Raw genomic sequence first — 16,587 nt, forward strand, 5'->3', positions numbered from 1 at the left:
TTAGTTACATAAGTTTTAACCAGTGCAGAAAATTATAATTACCATTTATGATGCTTTTTTATGAATCTAGTACATGCTTATTAAAGGGAATTGGATAAAATAAAAATAAGAAAGGAACACAATAATCCACACTGTAATATAGGACCCAGAAATAGTTATTCAGTTGCAAAATTTCCTTAAGGACAATATAAGAGACAATTTTGTGTTTGTTGCCATGCTGGGGGAGTCTACTGGCATTAAAGAGGTAAGGCCCAGGGCTTGTAAACATCCTACAATGAATGAGAGTTCTCCACAGCAAAGAATTACCCAGCCCAAAATGCAAAATGGGCTTCACTGAGAAAAACTGAGTATGTGGTGCATTTACTCCAGGTCTTTATACCTACATACACCTCATACAGGTTTTTAAAAACAAAAATGTTATACTGTACAAACTGCTTTGTAATTTGTTCTTTTCACATACTGCAACAATAGCATCCTTCCACACCATTAATAACTATTTTACAACATTTTAATGGCTGTTCAGCAAACCACTGTATCGATCAACCACAATGCATTTAATGAGGTCCCTATTGTCAAACTTCTAGCACTTTTTTTCAACTTTGTATTATAATCAATTCTGTGATAAATGTCTTCATATTTAAACTTATGATCATTTAAATTCTTAGACATGAAACTGGTCAGAGCATGCATAATTTCAATGCTTTTAATAGACTTCCAACATGTCCTCAAAATGACCTTTATTAGTTTATTCTCTGACCATATTGTTGCTGATTGATAGACATCTCTAACATAAAGTTGCTGAAAATATGAAACATCAGCTGAGGCACTGTGACCCTGGGAATTGGCTTATCCCTTCCTAGCCCATGTCTTAGTAGAAGACGCAAGGGTTATTGTTGAATACGTCTGCTGGTTAAAAACCATGTATCTATTCTAAATTCCAGGTGCCAGACCCTTTCATTATCTCTTTATTAGCAAAGCATAAAAAGAAAGAGGGAGAAGGGATTTTCAAGGAAGTTAATAAGAAGGGAAGTATTAGTGGAACATTAGAATTTGTCTTCTCTGGTCCTTCCTCCGTGGAGGCAACTGGGGCCTCGTGAGACTTGGTGTTGTCTGAAAGCAGGAAGGACTTGGGTCTTACTTCCTGGTGGGATGCAGGCCTTGAGGAGCAAGGCCTGCAGTCAGAGTGTGAACAAACACTCATACAGACGCAGGGGCTGACATACCAAGTTGGAGAATGTATGCCCACTTCCCGTCACCCCCATACACCCTGGTTCCCGAGAGTTCAGGCAGTTGTGGTAGGAGTTCTTAAGTTTCCCACAGGCTCAGATTAGGCCTTGGATGGAAGTGAAGGCAGTGGCAGGCTGGGTGAAATATGGTGGACAGAGTTGGTGAGTGACAGGAGAGCATGTTATCCCTTTTAGACCCCTGAAGTTATCAGAGAGGATCAGCCAGGCACGTTTAGACCATATGGTATATCATATTGTAGATTCACCCCAAGACATTCATGGCTGTGCAGTAAAAGTGCAGGATGAAAACCAGACTCTCTGAAGGGTAAGGATATTCCCATCCCTATCCTTCATCCTTGCCTCCTTTGCAGATAAACCATCCCACTTTCAAATGAACTTGACAGGATGGGGCTTTGAACTGTGCTTGGGGTTGTTTCTCCTCTGGAAATGCTTCCATTCTAAAAAGTTCTGGCATAGGAAATTAGCTCAAGGAAAAATTCTCTGCCCTCCTTCCCCTTAATGGACTGTCCTGCCTTTGGATGCGAGTAAAAGGGGCTGAGATAATTCATTGGCCAGTTTCACAGCTGCAATCTACTTAGACCTGTCCCTTTCCAGGTCACCAAGGATGTTTGTCAGCATTTGGTACAAAGCCTTATGGGAATGAAGATGGTCATTTCTTTGGTGTCGTCCCAAGAAATGTAATAGAAAATGACTATAAAAGAATGGATTCTGATATAGGATGCTGAGTCCCGATAATCTCTCTAAATGTCTTTCATTTAGGACCTAAAATCAGCCATTATTAAGAAAAAGAATAAAAGATTGCAGGGGACAGTTCCAATTAACCTGTGGCACCCTAAATCTGTGTTCTACTAAACATCTAGAACTATTCTCCATGGGGTTGGTATCAAAGAGCATTAGGAAAGATGGTAACTATTCCTCTTACATGCAATATTAAGGACTCAGAGATTTGCTTCAGCTTAACAGATATACTTTTAAACTTTGTTCATTTCAACGTTTCCCAATATTATTTGATGAGCAGAGAACCCATTCTAATTATACCATGTGCATCATACTCAGTGGAACCACATGACTTTGGGGAAATCAGAGGAAAACTAATGGTGATTACATTTTATTTAGCTAAATAAAACGACATGTTCAGTGATGCTTTTCCCTCTTTGTGTTATACAATTTACTTACTTAATATCATCAAAGAATATGGAAAAGATTTTCTATGATCATATATCAACACATTTCTTAGAGAAAATGTAAGTTCTTAGCAAAATATTATAACTGTATAATGCACTATGCTATTTTTAAATCTTTTGTCTGCATTATTTTATTTCATTCACACTCCAACCCTGGGCAGTTGACTGGCCAGTTACAGAGGAGTAGCTATGGTTTAGAAAGGTTAAATGATTTGCCAGGGGTCTAGCAATGCATAATTGAATACATTGTCTTAAGATTCAAGCTATTATACACAGACTGAAAACATTTTGAACTCATTTAATTCAACATTTTTATTTCACAGATAAGAAAACTCATGCTCAGAGAGGGAAGATGATATCATCTAGTAGAGTGAGAGAGACAAGACCAACTCTCTGTTCCCTGAATTCGAGCCCATGCCCTCCACACCAAGCCATGTTTTCCCTGTATATGACCAAACAAAATGGTGCAGTTAAACCAGGAGCCCGCATGCACAGGAGGGCCAGCTGGCCGTCATGCTGGATCAAACAGCAGATATAGACCATCTCTAGTAGAACACTTATGAATTGCCTTTGTTTCAAACTCATAAATGTTAGTATACTTTTGTAGGACCACCGTGAAAGATGAATTGCCACTATAAGCAGCCATTAGTATATAGTGGAGATTATCTTTTAAAGGTGCCTACTTTAGACATGTCATATATTAGAAATTAAGGATGAAGTATTTCTATCTATCTATGCTTTGTAGGACAATTACATTAATCTCAAAGCTATGTGACATAAGTAGGAAGCACATGCCTCTTCCAATTTCCCTTAGCAATAACAAATAATACATACTCAATCCACTGAGCAAAAATTGGAGCCTCAAGGTAAAGCTGTGTGTACAACCTCAGAAAATCTGTGTGGCATGAATACTGTAACATACACTGAAAGGGCAATTTTCGATTTTTCGATTTCGAGGATTCCCAATAACCAAATAGAAAAAAAGTGTGTACACATGTGAATTGGAGACGACTTGATATTAAGGATTGTCAGACTTATGTCACTCCATTGTGAGCATAGATGGTTAAAATCTATTTGATTTCATTAAATTAAAAGTGTACATTATTGATCACAATCCATAATGTAACTGAATTCATTCCTGTGAACTGAATTCCAATTAGATTCATCATATTGTTGTGAACACAAGAGAAAAGTAGGACAGTCCCACATCTAAGCAGGAAGATAAAATACATATTCGTTCTTTCTTTCCATTTTTTCATTTACTTGTTCAATAAATAATCTATTTATTCAACAAACATAGTTTCTGGCTCAGTATTCTTTGCATTAGTATTCACTATGGCATTGATAAGAATTAAATGCTACTTTGGAATTTTCACAAGTAATTGCTTAGTGATTTCAGAATCACCTGGTAGAGGGGGATATTTAAATTGCAATTTAAAAATCCAAATGTTGGTAAAAGTTTTAATACAGTTTCTTATAAAAAGTACTTCATATATGAGTTGACAAATTGTTCATTTTCTCCTTGTAGAAGAACAATCCAATTGATGAGATGTATCATCTAACTCTTGTATGCATAATTATATATTTGCATGAAAAACACAATTGGCATCTCATTTACCTTATTTCTGTAGCCTTGAATATCAAGTAAACATATTTTGTCCTAATTTTTAAAGACTTCGAATAGTTTGAGAACCATAAGACCTCTTTTGACAATTTCCTCTTGATAAAGCAAATAGCATTATTAATGTCTCCCTGTAACTTAAAAACTAACAGCCTATGCTTGAAGGTGCAGAAAAGTCAAATTATTTCTTACTTTTTGGGAACAAACTGATTGCTTATCTTTGTAGTTGGAGACAAGACATATGGAATAATATATAAACACATCTTATCCTATTTATGCTTGTCACCTAAACATATAAATGCTATTTTTCCAAGTTTATTATCAAATTACAAAGTGGAAATATGGCTCAGATGGTAATAGAGGTAAAAACAAACCTAAGTCACGTAAGATGAGTAAGTCTAAAGATCTAATGTACAACACGAAGATTATTGTTAATAATATTGCAGTGCATACTGGTAATTTTTCAAGAAAGTAGATTTTAGGTACTGCTGGTAAAAAAAAGAAAGGTAACCATATGATGATGGCTATGTTAATTTGCTTCAATGTAGGAATCACTTTTATATATGTATGTGTATATATATGTATGTGTGTATATATATAAAGATAAGTATCTCAAAACATCATGCTGTACAACTTAAATGTATACAATTAAAAATAATTTTAAAATACACCTAAGTTTGAAGTCATCCTATGTTTAATAGTTTCTCATTAATGAAACCAGCAAAATTATCACGCCATCTTTGCAAGTGAAGGAATACTAACAATAGACGTTAGCACATGCACAGTAAAAATGGGTTCATAAAAATGTGGTCATTGCTCTCACATTGCAGTTCACAGAATTTTAAGCTATGTTAAACATTTATGAAGGAACAAGGGAAGTGCACAAAAATGATTTAAACCTATTTGTTGGTGTACCGTGATGCAGTTCTATCCCACTCATCCTATAATACATTTCTTTGACAAACAAAACTATAATCACAATCAGTTCTTTGAATATTAAAATTGTATGTATAGTCATGTATATGTTGTGGGGTTGTAATGCTTACAGACTATTAACCACTGATTCTAAGATGTGGGTGGAAGTATTTGTCTCTATATCTAAACAGCTAAAATATCATGGCTACTATCTGCGTGTGTGTGTGAGGTAATTTCAATCCACTGACAAAGACACAATTTAATGTATTATATTTATTGACAGCATCAGCCTCTCTCATTTCTAAGATAAATCTCCTTTTTTTCATTATGGATGTATACTTGTTACAAACCATATTGTTCTCAGAGACTACAGCTGCTCCTTTTTTCCAAGGGTAAATATGTCAGTCTCCCGATCTGTACTGCCCATTTCTTATGTGTTACTCAGTTTTGTATTCCTCATGGTGCCCAGCTGAGTGTCTGGCACATATTAAGTACTCAGTTAATGATTTTTAGTGAAAACATAGCAGTAAGCCTGTTTTCCTTATAATTTTATACATAATTACAGACTACCTTCCCACCTAGAACCTTACAGCATTAAGGGTCATTATAATTCTTTATTCATCCATCTTGAACCCAGTGAAATTTTGTCAGATACAAAGAAAGGCCATAATAATTGTGTTTCTAAGTGGGGACAGTTTATGTACCATTAGTGGACTCTCATATGAGTAAAAAGATAACAACTTTTACATACCACATTGCAAAATATCACTGTTACATATCTTTAGAAACGAATCAGTCTAAAATTTTTCTTTAATAATCACAGTATGCTTTAATCTAAGATTATAGTGCCAGTAATAGTATATTCCACTCCAAACACAAATACAAATCAGGCAATTCACTGTGCCTCAAAGCTTTTAATTTAGGTCTAAATATACCTAACAGTCATCTGGTTATCTTCTGAAGTCAAGCACAAGGACAAGAACCAAACTTCTAATTATTTGAGGCAATGTATTATATTAATCATTATTAGACACTTAAGGGGAAAGTTTACTATAAATTAAAATATTTCTCCAGTCCTGACATCTTTTATTACTACCTTGTTATAAAATTATTTCAAGATTGTGCCTATGACCTGTGTGTGCTTCTTCAAAGAAATCTGAAAGGTTGCCTGTGACCCGTGCTTGTTTGTGAAATCAGTATTAAATGATTCAGCTGATGGCAGCATACATCATCTGATTAATCATTTAATCAGAGGGTCCATAACACTCAAGCACTTAAAAATAAATTTGCATGAAGTCCAACATGACAGGTGTAGTAAGTCAAAGGAAGTGAGTAAAAGAATGCTTAGATATTATAGTTCATAATGTCAAATCTGACATTTCAAATCCTGCTTTTGTTTTATTCATCTGCCACACAACTGGCTAGCTATCCTTTTATGAATTAAGTCAGGATTATTACAGAATATACACACATTAATCCATTTGAATCAGGATTTTTAAAAAACTGTTTATAATCTATTGATCCAATTTTTCCAAAATGGCATTGTTTAGGAACTTCATTCTGATTTTGAACAACAATAAATAACATTGCTGACCCTGGATGTTTTCAGTACCTGAGGCAACAGATATTTCAAGCTTATTTCTTGCATGAAAACTATTAATCATCATGTAGATAAGTCAGTGTCTAAATGGGATACGATAATGAAGCTGACTGCTGTATTATTTGTCAGGCAGTGGCTTCACAGTTTATTCAGGACTTTTGCTCTCTAAAACTCCAGAAAATTATAAAAATATAAAAACTTCAGGACTCAACTCTTTTAGAGCATTCCATGTGGCTTGAAAGAAATGGTCATTAGTTCAGCAAGGATTTATTTGAGCACCAGCCACATGCAAGACACTGTTGAGGAGCTGGGATAGACCAAGTGTTCTGGTGGCTAGCTCCACACTGCACGCATAGTAGCACCACAGAATAATGCTGATCCAAGTCACTTTCTTTGTACAATATTCTTAGTACAAGCAGATGTTTCTTCCTCAATAGAAGTAGGAAATACAAATTTTCTTTATATAACATCACTGTTGCTTTGCACTTAAAATTTCTGCCAGTGCACTTTTAACCTGTTTCTACTCTGCCAATAAAAGGTATGAACTTCAAGAAATGAATTATATGACTGATAACTTCTTATGTGTACATGAGTAAAATATAGATCAAAAGATCTATTATTCTAATTCTAATTCTATTCTAATTCTAATTCTAAACACAAGAGTTAATATTGTTTTGTAAAACAAATTATTATAATTCAAGATAACTCATTTGTCCTTTAACTAGTCTTATACTCAGAAATTATTAATAAGGGCAGCTATATTCATATGATCAAATTCACAAAACTGGTATCTTCTTTGATTTACTCTTGATTTATTGATTGTTCAGAATTACGTCATTTAATTTCCCCATATTTGTGAAAGGAGAGGAAAATTTCCCCCCTCATCAACTAGAGGGTGATGGGCCAAATACCCTCAAAGGGCATGAAAGGTTAAAACCGGTGCCATTACTCCCTTTCAGTGTTCCTGATCTTAAAGTACGGCCATTAATCCACTTCTACAAGCTAGACATCTGGTATCCCTACTTGTCACATCCCTCTTCCTCCAAGTTTCTGGCACAGTGTGAGCAAACATTCTTTCTTGAATGATGAATGAGTGTCTCAATGTGGTCATTAATAAGCATTTGAAGCAAAAAGATTTTGCTTATTTCTAGTTGCCAGGGTCATTTTGATCAGAGTTTAAAAAATGAAATAAATTATTTCAAATATCATAATGAACAAATTAAATACTTTCATTGAAACCATCCAGATATTTTAGCATCCCATAGATGTGGCCACAATTGCAGACATGTATTAGAGTACTCTCTGAATTATTTTAGAAACTCAGAACTTTATTGCTAAATTAGACTTCAACAATTTTCTAGTAGAACTTCTTCATTATATGAGAAAGACTTTTAGGAGATCTGCAAAAGGTTATCCAGTCAGGTGGTGTATGAGCAGAGATGAAGACTAGCCATTTTCACTCTCAGTCCAGTGTTTATTTCCACAACTATGCTGATATTTCTAGGTTTTATGACTTCATTTTCATATTAGAAATCAGTAAGATACTCTAGTACCTATAAGGGAAATATCTCCAAATGATTAATTTTGTCACATCATTTAGATTTCTGCTTTAAATATTAAAATAAATAGCAGCATTTTTAGATGGGTGGAAAGCAAACACAGTTTTGTAAAAGATTAAGCACTTTCATGCTCCATTTGCAATTTATATGGTATGCCTTAAATGCAGGTGAATAAAGAAAGGATGGTACATGTTTCCCTGTTGCTTAATATTCTGAAGCAATAAAATTCTCTAGTTAAATCTAGTTGTCCATAACTGAATGTATAAAGACCTGAAGGAAGGTAAGTTTTGAGGAAATGCTTGGGGAAGTGATATAGTGGCTGGAAAAGTACTATTGGTGTCCAGTCTATTCCAAATGACTGTACAATCTTGGACTCCCCACTTCCTCTGTTGATTTCAGTTTTCTCATCTGTACAATCAGAAGATTGATCTGAACAGAGGATCTGTCAATGGACTTCCCATTAAGCCCTTTGATGTGTGTATGTGAGGGCACATTTTTCTGAAGCTAAGAGGGTCCATAGCTTCTATTAGATTGTGAAAAGGGTCTGAGACACAAAACTGGTTAATTGCCTGTGTACTATTTTAATTTGAGGTCCCTCTTGTGAAATCTTACAAAGCTATAAATAGAATTATAATTTTAGATGGAAACCAGAAATTAATACAATTATTATCCCTAATAAGATTATTTGAAAAGCATATTTTGTACAAAGGGATATCACCATGACCAACCATGCACTCAAGCATTAGCTGAAGAACTTCACTAGAAACCCAGTCAGGATTTGCCATAATTAGCATCCATTGCACCAGACACTAGACATGTAACTTCATGTAGTAAATCTAAATATATCACAGATATTTTTGTTCTGCCTTTTTATTATCAGTGTTTTAATGGGCTATCAAGGTAAGGCTGCTACTTAGGATTACATGAAGTGGAAACAACCCAGAATAGTTTGCCAGCAAATAAAACTTCTTTCTCACAATTTTCAAGAGATTCATCCAAAATCATTTTGATTTTAACTTTTGGATAGCTGAATAGCACTGTTCTTATAATAAGGATATGATTATAAAAGACCCATAAATAAAAGTTGTTCTGCTTACTCACTTATTTCCTTCCTTTCTTTCCTTCTTAATAAACATATGCTAATTGTCTACTATAAGTTGGAAACTCTCCCAGACACTTGTGAAATATCAGTGAACAAAATAAATACATTTCACTCTCATGGTGCCTACATCATAGAAGGGAGAAATAAAATTTAAAAAATACATTAAAGTAAGCAAATTATTTATTATATTTAAAGGTGAAGAACACTTTGGCAAAGAAAGTAAAACAAAGGAAGGAAGGAAGGAAAGAAGGAAGGGAGGGAAAGAGAAAGAGGAAGAAAGAAGAAAGAAAGAAAGAAAGAGAGGAAGGAAGGAAGAAAAAAGAAAGAAAAAGGAAGGAAGGAAGGAAGGAAGGAGAAAAAGAGTAGGGAGACTGAGAATACCAGAGGTGAGAAGAATGGCTCCAATTTTATATAGATTAAGGCAGGCCTCCCCAGTAATGTGTCAGGGCAAGGATATGCTTGATTTATTCAGGAAATAGCAAGGGGGCAGGGAAAAAGCAAAAATCATTTTGCTGTTGTAGTGGCGACATTTGTAAAATTTCGTCATTGTTGACACCTCATACTGTATTAGTTTCATATTTAAAATGGAAGTTATAGTATCTTTGGTATAATCTTATTTGTGTCCCATGTTTGTCAAAAACATTCAGTCAAAATTCTTCTCAGAATTTTAAAATCTACCTCAAAACTATGATCTCTGGTTGATATATATTTTAAACCTCTTAGTTCCCACAAACATGTATTTGGCAATGAACTGTTATGTAATATGCAAATATGCCATTTAATAAGAGATGATGTCACTATAAAGGAATCAAGTAAAAGAATTTTATTTTGGAAATTAAGAAATTAGGCACAAAGAGATTTGTTATTCCAAGGAAGAGAAATTCCAAGACTTATAGTTAACATGAAAGCCCTCATTCTTTTTGAAATGTCACTGTTCCTTTGACATTTTACTACATTTTTTATTTCATTAACTTTCTTCTAGAAATTGAAACAATCATGATAATTATAAAATTTGCATGGCATTTATCTGGGTTAATGCCTGGAACAAGCAAGACCCATATAAAGGTAGCACATTTTCACAACGGGAGGGTCAGGTAGCCGTTCCCCACAGTAAGTATCCTGCTCCTGCCTCCAGGCCTCACATGAAAATGAATCATAATCTCACCAGCTTATAAATGTAACACAAAGTGTACACACCGTACCTTGCCCAACTGGTCCTTTTTGACGAAGCCAGTGGCTGCTGCAATGCTCCCTGCTCCCTCCACTGTCTTCTGGGCTACTGCTGTCACACCCGTCACCACCGCTCCTCCAACATTTGTCACTTGCTCTTTGGTCTTCTCAGCCACTGGTACAAATCAAGAGCAACAACAGATTAAAAGTGGTGGAATAACAGTGACTTAAAATCATTCCACTTCCACTAGCCATCGACTTCCATACACCTGTATCTACACATGCCATAGACAACTGAGGGGTCAGAAGAAACAAAAGCAACCAAGGTGTCCAAGTGAGTGTGGCTCAACCAAACATTGAATCTCGGCTAAGATATTTTTGTTAAAGTCATGCAGTATTAAAAAGTGCTTCAAGTTTAATGATCAGGAATGTGAAGCCATGAGTGATTTGGATTTGTTTTATACTAAGGAAAGCAATTCTTACAGGTGCAGTTATAGTTGAACCAGACTCAGCATGAATATTTATTTATTTCAATTCAGTGCCAATCCTTTGAGATCACTCAGCAAGTTCATTTCCACCACACATTCTAAACAACACAATACTTGTATTTATTTATTCATTTATTCATTTATTCATTCATTTGAGAAAGAGTTTCACTCTTGTTGCCCAGGCTGGAGTGCAATGGCACAATCTCAGCTCACTGCAATCTCCGTCTCCTGAGTTCAAGCTATTCTCCTGCCTCAGTCTCCCAAGTAGCTGGGATTACAGGTGCCTATAACCAAGCCTGGCTAATTTTTTTTGTATTTCTAGTAGAAACAGAGTTTCACCATGTTGGCCAGGCTGGTCTCGAACTCCTAACCTCAGGTGATTCACCCGCCTCGGCCTTCCAAAGTGCTGGGATTACAGGCATGGCCCACCGTGCCCAGCCCATACTTCTTATCTATGTGTTCAGACATGGTATTATCACATATATATGAATGACAGCATAAGAAATGGTTGTGAAGGAACTTGGATCTTTTTATAGAACTTCAGGTAGTGAAACAGAGGGTTCTTAAAAGCTAACTTGCAGTAATTTTAATAGGAGCAAAGGAGCTGGACAGTATGAAAATGAAGAGGCTATTGAGCACCCTTACAATTCGTTTTCACTAAACAAAATGTGATATGGTCATTCAGTAGACTTATTACATTAAGTTAACATTTTTGAGAAAACATTTTGTAAATAGTTTGAATTGAGTTTATAGGCAGAAATTTAATTTCATGTCAAAAATTTTCTTGTTCAGTGAAATAAGCCAGAAACAGAAAGGCAAACACAACATAATCTCACTCATGTGGAATCTAAAGAAAAAAAAAGTTGATATCATAGAAGCAGAGAGGAGAACAGTGGAGGAGAGTGGAGGATGGGGACACTCATTTAAGGAAATGAAAGCACATTTTCTTGGTATGATTTGTACTCCCCAGATAAGCCTCAGTCTGAGAAGAGTTACACCACGTCAGCTGTTTAGTGCTAGTCACATGATTATTGTATAGGTTTCATCTCACCAGTTGAAGAAGCCAATAGTTAAATGGTATGGACAAAGCAATTCATTTTCAAATAGACTATGTAAGTCATAGAAGCTAAGGGCCTGTAAGGACAAGAGGCTTTCTCCTTAGTTCAGGCAATGTGGGGAAGCCTGACACAGCCACACAGCCCAAGACTAGAAAGGGTCCACAGTATTGTTGCTCCCTATTTGTCTTTTAGGCTAGAATTTTGTACAACTACCTACCAACTCCGTGCCATTTCTAAGGATATGGCTGATGTCTCCTTAAGAGTAAGAGCTATTTACAATTCAAAGTTCGATTTAAATGCCAATGAGAAGCTGTACTGAAAATTTTATGTTTTAAAACATTTCTGAAATGTTGATCCTTTAAAAATAGTCAATTATGTGTTTCAAGTTGTCATTTTTTTCGTTTTCAAGGACGTGAATTGAAAATTTTGCTTCAAATGAACATATTCTTGTTATAAAATCTCAAAGCAAGATTAAAAATAGGTTTTGAATTTTTTACAGATCCAACCATAAATTTTATAATATCTAGATAACCTTTTATATATGTATAAATGTTAATCTAGTTTTAATGCAATACACTGCACAGTAAAATGCTCCCTGCACATTATTATAATTTCACTCTTTTATTATTATAATAATAAATAAAATGGTTACATTACAAAATAACAGAGTGTACAGGTAGCAATAATCGACACATTTAAAAACATTTCTGTAGAACTGGTTTCTCTAGTAGGGTCTCTGCTGATCTTGAACCTCTGTTTTTCCCCCTGAGGGCCTTTCACACTATTTCTCTACTCACTGACATTCCAAACGAACGGTGACAAAACAAAAGGAAAAGAGACATACTCATATTAGTACATTTTGGGTCTAGCAAATGGTATCTGTTTTTTAGCAACTGAGTTCTTTGAAATCAGGGATTCTACTTTATTTTTCTTTATATTATTTTATAGTAGATAATAAATAATTTAGAATATACTAAAATGAATTTAGCATCTCTCTCTAATGTCTGCATTAATATAAATAATAGGTTTATATTTGACTTTAGCTAAGTTAAAAATAAAAATCCAAAATGGAAATGTGATATCAACTTTTAGAATAGATATAGCAAAATCTAATCTTTGACATCAAACAAAATTATAAAATTAAGAATATCTAGTTTTGAATTGTTATACAAATGATAGATTTAAAGAAAATAAATTTAAAACAATTTACTAAGGAAATTTAGATCATAACATGTTGAAAATTAGTTTTGTTCATTATGATGTAATAAATTTACAAGAATCAAAACCTTCAGAAAATCTCCAGTGTTAGAAATTTCTTTATACTATACTTGCATGAAAAATAAGTAATTTTATATCATAGTTTATTTTTAAAGTACCTTAAAAACATATCATTTAGTAAGTTTAATTAAATACTTTTCATATATGATGCATTAAGTTGATAAATGAAATAATTTCCCGAGATCAAAGAGCTAGAATTTAAGTTGGTGGATTTTTCATTGATATTATCTAACTAGGATAATTTATTTTCCTTGAACTTTGTAGGAAGAAAGTTCCCAGCCCAAGTTTACTGAAGTCTATATTTCTCCCCCGCCCCCTTGAAAAAAAAGCTAATGGGATGAATTTGGAGGAAACTGGTTATTTAATATTAGAAGTTAATATTAGGTACTATGTAATAGTTTCTTGTTTCCCTGCATTAAGACTTGTAACAAGAGCAATTAACAATTAGTTAGCACTTAATATGTACCCATAACAAACATTTTGCATCAGGTATAATATGCAAATTATTCTCTCTTTAACCATTGAAGTAATTGTCTTATTTCTTCTCATAATTAGACTTAAGAACTTTATATTAAATAACCCTATTCAAAAACTTAATTCATTTATCTGATGTGGGAGAGGAATGATTATGACAGCAGCTGATTTATCCCAATGTGTTTCTCATAGGCATACTAGTTATGACAGCATTTTTGGTACTTCACTACTGCCAGGGTGGTTCATGGGTGTAATGGCTGTAAATATTGCCCATGCTGAAATCATCATGTCATTACTGCTTAGCAACATTTCCCATAGTTTTCTGAAGAACACTAGTTTCATTCAACCCTAGTAACTAATGGAGAAAGGTTTCAATAATCAAAAAGTTTGAATAACCTTGATTTTAACTATATAATGCAAATTTCTTTACTGTAGGACATCTCAGATTCCTTAATATACCAAAGAGAAAATAAAGTATGCAGAATCTCCCAACGTAGTACAGTGTTGGAAACTTAGGAACGTGGGCCACTGTCCTTCAGAAAACATTTTATAAAATGTTGTTTAATTGTACAAACTTGTCTCTCATACACACATACAGAGAGAGAGAGAGAGACAGAAAGAGAGAGAGAGAGAGATGTGTTTACATTTTGGCATTCTGGAGAAGATTTAAAAAATACAGTCCATCTCCAGTCTCCATTAGATCATTAGGTGACAGTAGTAGTTGGGTTTTTAAAATTTTTACCACCTACTCCAAAACTTGGCACGTGGCTTGTCTGCTTTCTAAACCTCATGGGTTCTTCCTCAACTACTAAATGGAACACCATTCATCTAGATTGACCCTCTTCAGATAGTAGAGTCTCCACCTGTCTGCTATCTAGTTATTATTATAATAATGCTTCACAATATCATATTTATAGGAGGTCCCTAGAAGGCAACATAGTCCATTTACTTATCTAGTTCTTTGTTGGATTGCAATAGAGCCCATTAAAGGTGCATAATTAACTTTTTTTTTTTTTTTTTTTGAGACGGAGTCTCGCTCTGTCGCCCAGGCTGGAGTGCAGTGGCGTGATGTCGGCTCACTGCAAGCTCTGCCCCCCGGTTTCATGCCATTCTCCTGCCTCAGCCTCCCGTGCAGCTGGGATACAGGCGCCCGCCACCACGCCCAGCTAATTTTTTTTTTTTTTTTTTTTTGTATTTTTAGTAGAGACGGGGTTTCACCACGTTAGCCAGGATGGTCTCGATCTCCTGACCTTGTGATCCGCCCGTCTCGGCCTCCCAAAGTGCTGGGATTACAGGCACGAGCCACCGCGCCCGGCTGCATAATTAACTTCTAACAGAACTAGTTTCAAAGGAGTCTGCTTTATTTTTACACTTCCATTTTTAAATCAAAAGTATTCATTTAAAAAATATTTTTCTCCACTAGTTGTAAAAATGTTGCACGAGAAAGTTCACTATAAAGCAAGAAGTAACACTTGTAAATACATATATTGTTTGCTTTTTGTTTTCCAGATGCTTTGTGTACACTAATTCACTGAATTATTTTATAGATGAGGAAGCTAAATCATATAGAGGTGAAGACTCTTGCAAAAAAAACCACACAGCTGGTAATAAATAAGCAGCAAGTTGAACCAAGAAGAACTGACTCCTGTGTTTTTAGTCCTAACCACAGCACTGTATTAAGATTCCCATATCATTTTTCTCATTTCCATTTTAGAAGTCATTGATAGGAACATTTTGTTTTTATAGGCACTATTGTGTTTAACGCTTTCTGATCATATAAATTATATTTCTGATTATATCTTTTGTTTCACCACACCTGCCAGGAAACGTGGAGTACTTACAACAGGAAACTTAATTACAGCAAGTCTGTGGGCTTTTAATTTGTTAAATTTTGGTTCTCCTTTGATTTTTCTATTTCTGGCACTCTCATCCTCATCTTCCTCATCATCTGATGATGGTTATCATTTTCATCATTTTTGATATTTCTTGATTGTAGACCTAATTGACTTATTCAAATTCTTGGTAAATTTAGGCCAAATGAATTATACAATCAGAAATATGATAATTGCACAATAATATTGGTACAAATAGCTATACCATAACAATACAAATATAAATACAATAAACAATTTACTGACTGTCCAAGGGTGTTTCCTGAAATGTACTCTGAATTATCAAAGGAATATTATAATCAATATACCTTAAGGTCAAAATATTTTATTGTAATCAACAGAAATTTTCCTCTATTTTTTTAAAAAAATGGCTATTTCACATTGTATTTTTGTCAGCAGTTTGTCAATACATTTTTGGTCAGAATATTTGAATGCCCAATTACTATAAATTAAACATAGCTTATCAATTCAAAGCCATCATTATTCTTGGCAAGTAACTATATCTTTTATTTATTTATAATCGATATTTACCTATTTAAAAATACTTTATAAATAATTCAGTTTGAATAAGACTGATATGCTCTTAGAATGCTCAGTGATTGTTTTATAGTGTCATTCAGAATGCTGCATACTGGGCCACACTAATCACTAGATACTTTATCGTCTTTGAATCTAAGTCCAATGGAGCTTACCTGTTGCCACACCATGCACCACTCCCTCCTTGGTTTTGGAGCCTACAAAAATGAACAAATTCAAGACATAAGTCTCAAACTAGCCTTAAATTGCTGATTAGCTAGTTTTCAATACAACTAACTTAAAAACTCAGTCTTCAGAAGTCTATAGATTATTACATCTTCAGGGGAAAAAAAAAATATATATATATATATATATCCTAAAACTAAAAGAAGGAACTCCAGTAACCACCACAATAAATAGAAGAAAGCCAAGCTAACAGGAGGTCATCTCCAATTAAGATTTTAGCACAAAATAATAACTTTA

General features: G+C 34.4%; 1 protein-coding gene across 12 annotated transcripts in view; it reads right to left on the reverse strand.

Annotated features, from left to right (window-relative positions):
• Positions 1 to 16,587, reverse strand: part of SNCA (synuclein alpha) — a 121,298-nt gene that overhangs the window by 94,981 nt on the left and 9,730 nt on the right. For 11 of the 12 annotated variants that reach the window (XM_033214826.1, XM_033214824.1, XM_033214823.1 and 8 more), the window contains 2 exons: positions 16,281 to 16,322; positions 10,431 to 10,573 (listed from right to left, as the gene is read on the reverse strand). In XM_033214826.1, coding sequence (XP_033070717.1) covers positions 10,431 to 10,573; positions 16,281 to 16,322 — 185 coding nt within the window. Of the gene's footprint in view, positions 1 to 7,882; positions 8,535 to 10,430; positions 10,574 to 16,280; positions 16,323 to 16,587 lie in introns of those variants that run through there. The other variant, XM_033214827.1, reaches the window with a different exon arrangement.

The sequence above is a fragment of the Trachypithecus francoisi genome, unplaced genomic scaffold, assembly GCF_009764315.1.
Source record: "Trachypithecus francoisi isolate TF-2019V2 unplaced genomic scaffold, Tfra_2.0 Lachesis_group1, whole genome shotgun sequence".
NCBI lineage: Eukaryota > Metazoa > Chordata > Mammalia > Primates > Cercopithecidae > Trachypithecus > Trachypithecus francoisi.